At 45.3% G+C, this 12,570-nt stretch overlaps 1 protein-coding gene across 1 annotated transcript in view; it reads left to right on the top strand.

The window, feature by feature from the left end:
• LOC134458642 (synaptic vesicle 2-related protein-like) overlaps positions 1-12,570 on the top strand; it is a 37,538-nt gene that overhangs the window by 20,022 nt on the left and 4,946 nt on the right. Inside the window, exons 8-10 of the mRNA XM_063211072.1 lie at positions 2,264-2,327; positions 3,870-4,023; positions 11,217-11,324. Of these exons, the coding sequence (XP_063067142.1) occupies positions 2,264-2,327; positions 3,870-4,023; positions 11,217-11,324 (326 nt within the window). The remainder of the gene's footprint in view (positions 1-2,263; positions 2,328-3,869; positions 4,024-11,216; positions 11,325-12,570) is intronic.

Here is a 12,570-nt window from a genome sequence, read left to right as displayed (position 1 = left end):
CTGTGTAACAACAAGACTCTGATCTAATTCCAAAGTGTAGGCATAACATAAATGACAGCCCCAAAACATTTGCTGACCATATCGAAGATTGTGTAATCTCTGTTTATGTTGACATTCGCTTCCTGCCATAACATTTGGTCCCACATTCGCTTGCCATAGCCTCGTACAGGCAGATGTACATGTGGATGAAGAATTCCGGTGCATATCACAAAAAGCTGCCACACCGGCGTGGTTTTTGAAGGCAAGCTCATGGTCACTGTGGTGCTCGGCACATTTCCACCCCTCGTGCTTCACCACAAATGTGGAGATCCGTGGGCATGGTTGGACTGAAGAGAATGCTATTGTCTCAAGCAGTTCCAAAAATTGAACATCGCCGGCGTGCAGACTGAAACTGCCCCTGTAAACTGCTCGTGGCACTGCTTTGCTTTAGGCTACGTTTTACCTTGTCCATCTGCTTTGGTTAATGTTGATTTCAGGAAAGGGGTAATGCACATTACATGCCAAAACCGATGCAAATGCTCTCAGGATATGCACTTTTTGTTGATTGCCATTCAACTGGTCAATAAATTGGTTTTGGGATATCCGCGCTTCAGCCTCCGTGGTGCTCTCGGTCGAGGACAGCCAACTCACAGACTGGGCTACTGCTTAGCGAATAAATCATCAGATGTATCAGTGCCTCTGAAATAGATTTGTGCTGCTGGTTTTTTTTCTCATGAGGTTGGATGTGTGGTTTTTCGACACGCTGATGTTTGTATCAGAATTTTGGTTCCTTTTTAAGATGTGGGTCCATCAAATGTGTGTTGTTTTCTCAGATCGCCATACTAGCAAACCAGGGACTCTCCTCTTTGATGTCACAGCCCAGCTCATTAGTCACACCAAATTTCACAGAATTCACACTTTGAGTTGCCATTTTCACAAGTTCCTCCAGGATGATTGGGTTCAAAGTCTCATCGATGCTATCAGAAAAAACAAGGCTTTAATGGGAATGACCGTTTGTTTTCGTTTCATAAACACTTTTAAAAAATCATATCTCATAATCAAATGATTGAAAAAAGTGTGTGCTCATGTGCTTTCAGGATAATGCTGCTATTTATTATAGGCTATTAGGCTACTAGGATATTGCTACTGTTACAATAGCCGACTATAACTAAATCATAATAATCATTATTATTATAATTATTAGGCAGTCATTTCTGCCATAAATCGGGGGACATTTGTCTAATACAGCCACTTGCTCTCCCACCGGCGAGTATGGCCGTTTTATTCCTCCACACGTTATGCAAAGACCGATGAGCAATTTCATCCTATTTTGAGACGGGCTCCACTTTGAGCTGGATGTGTGGCCGCGCGTCTATAATCCGCATGTCTACCGTTGTCTGCCTCACCAATAGGCTATCACCATATCCAAAAGTTCCTCAGTGAAAATATTCTGAAATATATCTAAAGGACGTGCTTCCTCAGATATTGGCACCTTCGCCAATTGCCCTGAGTGTCGGAGTGAACTTTTGGTAACGTCGGGGGCGAAATCTAGATGTCTATTTGGAAGCCACTCGCCTACCTCTTCATGCGGCCGCGGCAAATCACACTCCTGCTCTCTATCTAAAGGGTCTTCAATCATATTTCCTTTCCTCGATTAAAATCTCATTACCTTTCAACTGAACATCACGTTCGCTGTAACAGCGTGTCTCGTGAACCACCTGTGTGAAATGGCTAAACAACCCACGTCTGCAGAAGCGAGCATGGTTGATTTCATTTGACATTTTTGTCGACGAATCAAACTTTTTTTTGACACATGGTCTTTAAAAAATCGAGAACACCCACCTCTTGTGAATTTGAACAAAATATTGTGCATTGCATTGCATCTCCCATGCGTCTTGAAAATATTGAATAATATTCAATAATGTTGCGTTTTGCAACAACCGGCGTCAGGGCCAATGTTGCGTAACGCAACAACCGGCGTCAATGGGTTAAACATTAATATGCGTATAACTTTCTTCTCAGTGTGTTCAGTACAAAGATTTATTTGCATTAGAATTATTAGCCTAGCTTTGCATAATCAGAGAAAATAAATGGTACCATTTGCATCAAGCCACAAGTGATCAATGGAAGGACTTAAATAGCCGTTTTGCTCTCTGGTGAATTTTACATTCTTTTTAAAGTGGTTTGTACATTGTGTGTGTGTGTGTGTGTGTGTGTGTGTGTGTGTGTGTGTGTGTGTGTGTGTGTGTGTGTGTGTGTGTGTGTGTGTGTGTGTGTCTCCAAGGGTAACGCTGTACTCTGAGTTCCTGCCGTCCAAGTCCAGAGCCACCTGCATCATCCTGATTGAGGTAACGTAAGACTCCGGCCCAACACCGGCCCCAATCCGGCCCCAATCCGGCCTGGCGCATTGTCATGAGGCCATGTTGCAGTTAGTTCTGGCCTGACGCTATCAAGTTGCGTGTACATCAAACGCGACCTACGCTACTCGAGTAGCTGAGGTAGCTGAAGAAGTTTTTACATGAATTCGCTCTGGACGTGACATTGACTTGTTTGATTTAGCGAATCACATAACGGCTCTGGCCTGTCACCCTGGGACATTCGGAGATATATGAACATTCCAATTGATTTTCGACGAACTGCGTCAGAGCTCATTGCCATAACTGACTTTAATCTCTGAAATTCGCTCTGGCTGCTCAGGTCGTATTGCTCCTGGCGAATCCGCGCTTTCCCGCTTTTTGGTAGCTTTAGGTCGCGCGACCTCACGCTTAATAGGTAGAGGAAATAGCTTCAGGTTCGCGGCGCTTGGTATACTTCATGACTTCGGGCCTTCTCAGATTTGCCTTAGGGCCAAAACATACCAAGGCGGAACGGAACGGTACCCCAATGAGGGGGGGGGGAAAACGAACGTCTTCTTTTCTGGGGCTTAGTTTTCCGTCGGCACTGGCTCACCAAAACTAGTGTGTATGTACGTGGCGTGTGTCCGCGCGTGTCGTTGTGTGCGGGTTGTGCGTGTGTGTCTGTTGTTGTGTGGGTGGGCGTGCGTGCGTGGTCGTTTGTGCCCTTGTGCGTGTGTGTGTGTGTGTGTGTGTTTTGTGTGTGTGTGCGTTGGGTGGTGTATGGTGTGTGGTGCATGCTGGCGTGCGTATGTGCCCGTGTTGTGTGTGGTGTGTGTGTGTGCGTGTGTGTGTGTGTGTGTGTGTGTGTGTGTGTAGTTTTGTGTTGTGTGTGGTGTATGGTGTGGTGTGCGCGCGAGCGCTTGTGTGTGTGTAGATCTTCTGGGCGCTGGGTGCGGTGTTCGAGTGTCCGTGTAGCCATGTGGATGATTGTGTGTGTGTGCGTGTGTGTGTGTGTGTGTGTGTGTGTGTGTGTGTGTAGATCTTCTGGGCGCTGGGTGCGGTGTTCGAGGTGCTGTTGGCCATGTGGATGATTGTGTGTGTGTGTGTGTGTGTGTGTGTGTGTGTGTGTGTGTGTTGGTGGTTTGTTGTGATGTTGTGATGTTGTGTGTGTGTGTGTGTGTGTGTGTGTGTGTGTGTGTGTGTGTGTGTGTGGGTGTTGAGATCTTTCTGGGCGCTGGGATGGTGCTGGGTGTTCGAGGTGCTGTTTGGCGCATGGTGGATGCTTGTGTGGTGTGTGTGTTGTGTGTGTGTGTGTGTGGGGTGGGTGTGGGTGGTGTGTGGGTGTGTGTGTGGTTTGTGTGTGTGGGGGGTGTGTGTGTGTGGTGTGTGTGTGTGTGGTGTTTGTGTGTGTGTGTGTGTGTTGTAGATCTTCTGGGCCGCTGGTGGTGCGGTGTTCGGAGGTCCCATGTTTTGTCCATGGTGGCTGACTTTTGTGTGTGTGTGTGTGTGTGTGTGTGTGCGTGTGTGTGTGTGTGTGTGTGTGTGTGTGTGTAGATCTTCTGGGCGCTGGGCGCGGTGTTCGAGGTGCTGTTGGCCATGCTGGTGATGCCGACTCTGGGGTGGCGATGGCTGCTGGCCTTCTCAACAGCGCCCCTGGTGGTCTTCATAGGACTCTGCTTCGTAAGTAGCCAATCACATCGCCTCGTAAGTATGAGCCTATATCACATCACCATTGTAAGTAGGCTAAAAAAGCCAATCACATCGCTTCGTAAGTAGCCAATCACATCGCTTCGTAAGTAGCCAATCACATCGCTTCGTAAGTAGCCAATTACATCGCTTCGTAAGTAGCCAATCACATCGCCCCTGGTGGTCTTCATAGGACTCTGCTTCGTAAGTAGCCAATCACATCGCTTCATAAGTAGCCAATCACATCGCTTCGTAAGTAGCCAATCACATCGGCTCTGTGTAAGTAAACAATCAACCATTATTGCCTTCGTAAGTAGTACCAATGGCATCAGAATCGGCTTCGTACGTAACCAATCGAACAATCGCCTGCCAATATTCTCTTCATAGGTACTCCTGCTGTCGTAAGTAGGCCAATCACATCGGCGCTCGTAGAGTAGCCTTAATCAGCATGTAGGGCTGGGTACGATTATTCGACTAATCCGGTAGCTTAAATCGACTATACAAATTAGTCCAGCAAGAATGTTCAAAGTCGATCTAAGTTGTTTCTTTAATTCAATGGCTTGTTTACGTATTTTACTATTGCTTTAATTACTTTATTGAAACCTAAAATTTTCCCAGGACGTATGAATTGGGAGAGGCTATCCTCATGTAGTAAACAAAGCTACTATCATGCTGCGCATTGTGAGCTCAGGGACCTAATTTAATGGTTTCTTTCTTTCTTTGTTTTCCCCAATTTCCCATTTGAAGATTGAAAGTGCTAGAGTACTTGAAAGAAATAATTCGTTTGAACTACTGAGATATTCAAAAAAAAAATTTTTTTGGGTTTTTGGGGGAAAGGGTTTTTGGGGGGGGGGGTTTTTTTTGGTTTTTTTTTTTTTGGGGGGGGGCGGGGGGGGGGGAAAAAACCCCCTTTGGGGGGGGGGGTTTTTTTTTTTTTGGGGGGGGGGGTTTAGGGGGGGGGTTTTGTTTTTTTTTTTTTTTTGGGGGGGGGGCCCCTTTTTTTTAAAAAGGGCCCCCCCGGGGGGTTTTTTTTTTGGGGGGGGGGAAAAAAAAGGGGGGGTTTTTTTTTTGGGGGGGGGGTTTGGGGGGGTTTCCCCCCCCCGGGGGGGGTTTTTTTTTTTTCCCCCTTTTTGGGGGGGGGGGGTTTGGGGGTTTTAATTTTTTGGGGGGGGTTTTTTTTTTTGGGGGGGGGAAAAGGGGTTTTTTTTGGGGTTGGGGGGGGTTTTTTGGGGGGGGGGGGGAAAAAAAATTTTCCCCCGGGGGGAAAAAATTTTGGGGGGGGCCCCCAAAAAAAACCCCCCCCGGGGGGGAAAAGGGGGCCCCCTTTTTTTTTCCCCCCCCCAAAAAACCCCAAAAACCCAAAGGTTTCCCCCCTTTTTTTAAAAAAAGGGGGAAAAAAAAAACCCCCCCCCCAAAAACCCCAAAAAAAACCCCCCCGGGGGTTTTTAAAATCCCCAAATTTCCCCCCAAAAAAAAACCCCGGGGGGTTTTCCCCCAAAAAGGGGGAAAATTTTAAACCCCGGGGGAAAAAACCCCCCCCCTTTTTCCTTTCAAAAAAAACCCCCCCAAAAAAAAAACCCAAAACCCCCCAAAAAAAACCCCCCCCCAAGAAAAAAAAAAAAAAAACCCCCCCCCCCAAACCCCCCCCGGGGAAAAAATTTAAAAAAAAGGGGGGGGGCCCCCCTTTTTCCCCCCCTTTCCAATAAAAATTTTAAGGGGGGGGAAAAAAAAAAAATTTTTTTTTAATTTTTTTTTTTTTAAAAAAATTTTTTTTAAAACCCCCCCCCCGGGGGGGTTTTTTTGGGGGGGAAAAAATTCCCCCCCCCGGGGGGGGGTTTTTGGGTTTTTTTTTTCCCCCTTTTTTAAATTTCCCAAAAAAAAAAAAACAAACCCAAAAATTTTTTTTTAAAAAAGGGGGGTTTAACTTTTGGGGCCCCCAAAAAAATTTTTCCCAAAAAAAAATTTTTTTTTTTTTAAAAAAAAAGGGGGGTTCCCCTTTTCCAAAAAAGGGGAAAAAGGGGGGGGGGGAAAAACCCCCCAAAAGGGGGGGGGGGCCCCTTTTTTTAAAAAAAAATTTTTCCATTTTTTTTTTTTTTTGGGGCCCCGGGGGGGGTTTTTTATTTTTAAAAAAAAAAAAAAATTTTTTTTTCCCCCCCAAAAAAGGGGGGGGGTTTTTTGGGAAAAAAAAACCCCCCCCCCAAAAGGAAAAAAAAAAAAACCCCCCGGGGGGGGCCCCCCCCCCCAAAAGGGGCCGGGGGGAAAAACCCCCAAAAAAAAAAAAAAAAATTTTTTTAAAAAAAAAACCCCGGGGGGGGGTTTTTTGGGGGTTTTTTTTTGGTGGGGGGGGTTTTTTTGGGGTTTTTTTGGGGTTTTTGGGGGGGTTTTGGGTTCCCCCCCGGGGTTTTTTAAATTTTTTGGGGAATTTGGTTTTTGGGGGAAAAAGGGGGGTTTTTTTTTTTGGGGGGGTTTTTTTTCCCCCAAAAAAAAAAAGGAAAAACCCCCCCCAAAAAAACCCCCCCCCCAAAAAAAAAAACCCCAAAAAAAAAAAAAACCCCCCAAAACACAAAACCACACCCCCCCCGGGAAAAAAAAAGGGGCCCCCCGGGGAAAATTTTCCCCCAAAAAAAAAAAAAAAAAACCCCCCCCCCCAAACAACCCCCCCAAACCCAACCCCTTTCCCAAAAAAAAAAAAAAAAAAATTTAAAAAAAAAAAAACCCCCCACAAAAAACCCCCCAAAAAAAAAAAAACCCCCCCCCCCCAAAAAACCCCCAAAAAAAAACAAAAAAAACCCCCCCCCCGGGGGGAAAAAAAAACCGTTTTAAGAAGGTTTTTGGGGCAAAAATTTTTTTTTTGGGGGTTTTTTTTTTAAAAAAAAAAAAAAAGGGAAAAATTTGTTTTTTGGGGGGGGTTTTTTGGGGTTTTTAATGTTTTTTAAAATTTTTTCCCAAGTTTTGTTTTGTTTTTTTTTTTTTTTTTTTTTTTTTTTTTTTTTTAAAAGATTTTTTTTTTTTTTTTTTTTTTTTAAAAAAAAAATTACATTTTAATTTTTTTTTTTTTTTTTTTTATGTTTTTTTTTTGGGGGGGAAATTTTGGGGGGGCCCCCTTTTGTTTTTTGGGGTTTAAAATTTTTTTTTTGGGGAGGGGGGTTGGGGGGGTTTTTTTTCCCCCCCCTTTTTTAAACCCCCCCTTTCCCCCCCCCCCCCAAAAGGGCCCCTTCCCCTCTTTTCCCCCCCCCGGGGGGGGGCCCCCCTTTTTTCCCCCCGGGGGGGGTTTCCCCCCCCCCGGGGGGGGCCCCCCCGGGGCCCCCCCCCCCCCCCCCCCAAAACCCCCCCCCCACCCACCCCCCCCCCCCCCCCCCAAACCCCGGGAAAGGGGGGCCCCCCCCCCCCCCCCCCCCCCGGGGGGGGGGCCCCCCCCCCGGGGGGCCCCCCCCAAAACCCCCCCCCCCCCCCCCCCCTCTGGGGCCCCCCCCCCCCAAAAAAAAAAACCCCCCCCCCCCAAAAAAAAAAAATTTTTCCCCCCCCCCCCCCCCCCCCCCTCCCCCCCCCCCCCTTTTTCCTCTCCTCTCCCCCCCTTCCCCTCCCCCCCCCCCCCCCCTTTCCCACCTGCCCCCCCTTTCCCTTTTCCCCCCCCCCTTTCCCCCCCTTTCCCCCCCCCCCTCCCCCCCCCTCCCCCCCCCCCCCCCCCCCCCCCACTTCCCTCCTCTCCTCCCCTTCCCCTGGGTTTTCCCCCTCCCTTTCCCTTTTTCCCCCCCCTTTTCCCTCTTTCCCTTCCCCCCCCCCTTTCCACGATCGGGCCACCCAGAGTGCTCAAAGAACACCCGCCTTCTCTCCCCTCCTTTTCTTATGTCTTCCTCTTCCCTTCCCCCTCTTCTTTTCAAATCTTTTTCTCTTTCCCCCGCCTTCCCCCTCCCTTTTCTTCTTCTCTCCCCTCCCCTTTTTCCTTTCGTCTTTTCCCCTTTCTTCCTCCCCCCTCATCCCTCTCCTCTTTTCGCTCTCTCCCCCCCTTTCCCCCCCTTTCACTTTTTTTTTTTTCCCTTTTTTCCCTCCCCCTATTTTTCCCCCCCTTTTTTTTTCCTCTCCCTCCCCTTTTTTCCCCCTTTCTTCCCCTTTTCTTCCTCCTTCCCCCCTCCTTTTTTTTTTTTTTTTTCCCCTCCTTTCCCCCTCTTTTTCTTTTTTCCCCCCTCCCTCTTTTCTTTTCTCTTCCCCCCTTCTCTACCTCTTTTTTTTCCTCTCTCCCCCTCCCTTCCCCCCTTCCTTCTTTCCCCTCCCTCGCTCCACCCCCTACCCTCCTTTCCCTCCCCCCTCTCCCCTTTTTTCCTTTTTCCCCCCTTTCTTTTCCTCCCTCCTTTTCTTTTTTTTCTTTCTTCTCTTTTCTTTCCTCCCCCCTTTCCCCTTTCCCCCCCTCCCCCCCCTCCTTTCTTTCTCCCTTCACCCCCCTTCCCCTTCTTCTTCCTTTCCTTCCTCTCCCCTTCCTCCCCCACTCCCTCTTTCCTCGTCCCCCCCCTTCCCCATTTTTTTTTTTTTCATCTCCCCCCCTCCCTTTTCTTTTCCTTTCCCTTTTCCTCTTTTTTTTTCTTCCCCCCCCTTTTTCCTCCCTTTTTTTCTTCCTTTTTTTTCTTCTTCTGGGTTCCTTTTCTTCCCTTTTTTTTCTCCCCCCTTTTTTTTTTTTTCCCCTCCCCTCTCTTTTCCCTTCTTTTTTTTTTTTTTTTTTTCCTTTTTCCCTTTCTTCCCCCCCTTCTCTTCCTTTTTTTTTTTTTTCTTCCTCTTTCCTTTTTTTTCCTTTCTCCCTTCTCCCCTCCCCCTCCCCCCCCCCCCCCCCCTTTTCTTTCCCCCCCCCCTTTCTCTTTTTCCCCCCCCTTTCCCTTTCCCCCTTTTCTTTTTTTTTTTTTTCCCTTTTTTTTTTTTTCCCTCTTCTTCCTCTCCTCCTTCTTTCCCTTTTCTTACTTTTCCCCCTTCTTCTTTTTTTTTCTTCCCCCTTTTTTTTTCCCCCCCCCCCCCTCCCCCTTTCCCTTTTTTTTTTCTTTTTTCCCCCCCCCCCTCTCCTTCCCCTTCCTTTTTTCTCTTCTTTTTTTCCTTCTTCTCTTCTCCCCCCTCCTTCTTTCCTTTCTCCCTTCTTTCCCTTTCTTTCCCCTTCTTTTTTTTCCCTTTTTTCCCTTTTTTTTTTTTTTCCTTTTTCTTCTTTTCCTTTCCTTTCTCTCTCTTCTTCTCCTTCTTCTTTTTTCCCCTTTCTCCTTCCTTTCCCTCTCCTCTCTTTCCTTCTTCTCTTCCTTCTTTTCCCCCTTCCCCTCCCCCCCTTCTTTTTTCCTTTTTTTCCCTTCTTTTCCCCCCTTCTTTTTCTTTTCCCCCTTTTTTTCCCTTTTTTTTCCCCTTTTTTTTTTTTTTCCCCCCCTTTTTTTTTTTCCGTTTTATTTTTTTTTTTTCCCCCCCTTTTTTTTTTTTCCCCCCCCCTTTTTTTTTTTTTTTTTTTTTTTTTTTTGGGGGCCCCCCCTTTTTTCCCCCCCCCCCTTCCCCTTTTTTTTTCCTTTTTTTTATTTTTTTTTTTTTTTTTTTTTTTTTTGGGTTTTTTGGGTGTTTTTTTTTTTTTTTTTTTTTTTTTTTTTTTTTCTCCCTCCCTTTTTTTTCCCCCCCCCTTTTTTTTTTTTTTTCCCGGGGAGGGTTCCCCCCTTTTTTTAAAAAAGGGGGTTTCCTGAAAAAATTTTCCCTTTAAAAAAGGGGGGGCCCGAACCTTTTTTTTTTTAAAAAGGGGGAAAAAAAATTAAAAAAAAAAAAATTTGGGGGCCTAAAGGTTTTTAAACCCCGGGGGCCCCCCTTTTTTTTTTAAAAAACCCTTTAAAAATTTTTTTTTAAATTTAAAATTTTGGTTTTTTTTTAAAAATTTTTTTTTTTTTTTAAAAATTTAAAATTTTTTTTTAAAATTTCCCCTTTTTTTTTTTTTGGGGTTTTAACTTTGGGAACCCAAAAGGGGGGCCCCCAAAACCCCCCAAAAAATTTTGGGGGGGGGCCCCCCAAAACCCCCCCTTTGGGGGGCCCCCCCCTTTTTTTTTTTTTTTTTTTTTTTTTTTTTTTATTTTGTTTTTTTGGGGGGTTTTTTTGTTTTTTTTTGGAATTTATTTAATTTATTTTTTTATTTTTTTTTTGGTTTTTTGGGGGGAAAAAAAAAAAAAAAAAAAAATTTTTTTAAGGGGGGGGAAAAAAACCCAAAAAAATTTTTTTTTAAAAAAGAAACCCTTTTCCCAAAAAAAAAACCCAAATTTTCCCCCAAAAAAAAAACCCCCAAAAACCCAAAATTAACCCCTTTCCCCCAAAGGGGGGAAAAAAAACCCCCCCCAAAAAAAAACCCCCCCCCAAAACCCCTTCTTCTTCCTCCTCTTCCTCTTCTTCTTCTTCCTCTTCTTCTTCTTCTTCTTCCTCCTCTTCTTCCTCCTCTTCTTCTTCTTCTTCTTCTTCTTCTTCTTCTTCTTCTTCTTCTTCTTCTTCTTCTTCTTCTTCTTCTTCTTCTTCTTCTTCTTCCTCCTCCTCCTCTTCTTCTCTTCTGCCTCCTCCTCTTCCTCCTCTTCTTCTTCTTCTCCTGCATTCTGCGTTGTATGTGCTGTACACAGCTGTTGTTTTTAGGGATGGATGGAAACGTCATTCCTGTAAACGTCATCCTATCCTGTCATGGAATAAAGAAACAAAGAAAAGAGGATTTGAAGTGTGCCGACACCTTACTCTAAAGTTGTTGTTCTGAAAATAAAACTGAATTATGTAAAAGATATGAAGCTTAGATGGGCCTACAGAGTTTTGGCCAGAACTCTGTAGGCACACCTAAACTTCATATGTTTTACACAATTCATATTTTATGTTATATTACATTGCATTACATGTATTGTATTGTATTGTATTATATTATATTATGTTATGTTATGTTACGTTACGTTACGTTACGTTACGTTACGTTACGTTACGTTACGTTACGTTACGTTACGTTACGTTACGTTACGTTACGTTACGTTACGTTACGTTACGTTACGTTACGTTACGTTACGTTACATTACATTACATACAATGCACAGTATGAAGGCTAAGGTGGAGCCCAGCTGTAGTCTGGAGTGCTCCTATCTCATTATATTGCATTCCATTACATTAGTATTTAGCAGACGCCTTTGTTCAAAGCGACTTACAAGGAGCAATATCATATCATATCATATCCCATCATATCATATATCATTCTAGTGCACAGCAGGAAGGCGAAGGTGGAGCCCAGCTGTTCTCTGGAGTGTTCCTACCTCACACTAGCGGACTACAAGGACCTGCTGTGGACCACACTGGCCGAGTTCCCAGGTAAACACACACACACACACACACACGCACGACACACGACACACACACACACACACACACGATATACACACTACACACCACACACACACACACACACAAACATACGACACCACACACACACACACACACAGTTGTGGACCACACTGGCGGACCACACTGGCCGAATTCCCAGGTAAACAACAACAACAACAACAACAACAACAACATCATGTGTTTATATTTAATAATAATAACACATCTCACAGCTATGCAGTTGCCTCTGCTGTGGCCACTGGCAGAGGGTGAGTCTGAAAGTGAAGTGTGCTGCTGCCATCTGAAGTGCCGCAGCCTTGAAGTCGTACACTCCGTAGCCAAGAGCTGTGAAACGCAACACAAACGCTCAAGCAATTACCAAGTTGTGTTGAGTTATTTCAAGCTGTTTACATCTCAGAACCAACAGCATAACACACATATTGGAAGCCTATACACACATAATAAAAAGCGAGCGTGGACACCTGAAGGAATCTGGGTATTTTGTCACGGCAAGTATGGAGCAAGTGCAGCCGTGGAGTGCGTTACAATATACGGCCTTGCCTCCTCCACTTGTGCTTGTTTCCTCGTCCCGCCTCCTGGCCCCTCCTCCGTGGAGAAAACAATAAAGTTTCCCAGCTGTCAGCCTAGCCACAACAACTTTTGAGGGACTGTTTTTCACCATCCCAATTGCAAATGAGAAAAAGACTTTACAATTGAGCTTTTGCAAGATATTGAAATATAATGCTGTGGTCAGTGATCCTGGTCCTGGTACAAGGAAACAAGCACAAGTGGAGGACTCAAGGCCGCATATCGTAACACACAGTTGGACATTTTATGAATCAAGAGCATGGCACTTGGTACATTTGGAAGCATCCTCGAAATTACAGAAAAATGAGTGTTACTTGTCCTAGCAAGACCAGGACACTTTACATTGAGAAATACCCAAAAGTTCCCAGTGACGGGAGGGAGGGAGGTTTTACTAACGTTCCTCGCCAACTCTGCCAGTTAGCCTCCGTTACACACACTAAACCAGTCTTTCTCAACAGGGGTGCCGGGGTACCCTGGGGTGCCACGGGCCCCCCTCAGGGGTGCCACGGAAACATGGCTGATAAATAAATTATGTAACATAATACATATTTGTCTAAATTGAGAAGTTAATGCTAGTCAGTGCCATTTACGCACAATAAAGTAAATATCGGTCGCCCCAGTCAGCTGCAACTTCGAACGTAGGTTG

This window comes from Engraulis encrasicolus, chromosome 11 (assembly GCF_034702125.1).
Source record: "Engraulis encrasicolus isolate BLACKSEA-1 chromosome 11, IST_EnEncr_1.0, whole genome shotgun sequence".
In the NCBI taxonomy this organism is placed as follows: Eukaryota; Metazoa; Chordata; class Actinopteri; order Clupeiformes; family Engraulidae; genus Engraulis; species Engraulis encrasicolus.
Note: the sequence above shows the minus strand (reverse complement) of the source record. Positions and strands in the feature narration are given on the sequence as shown.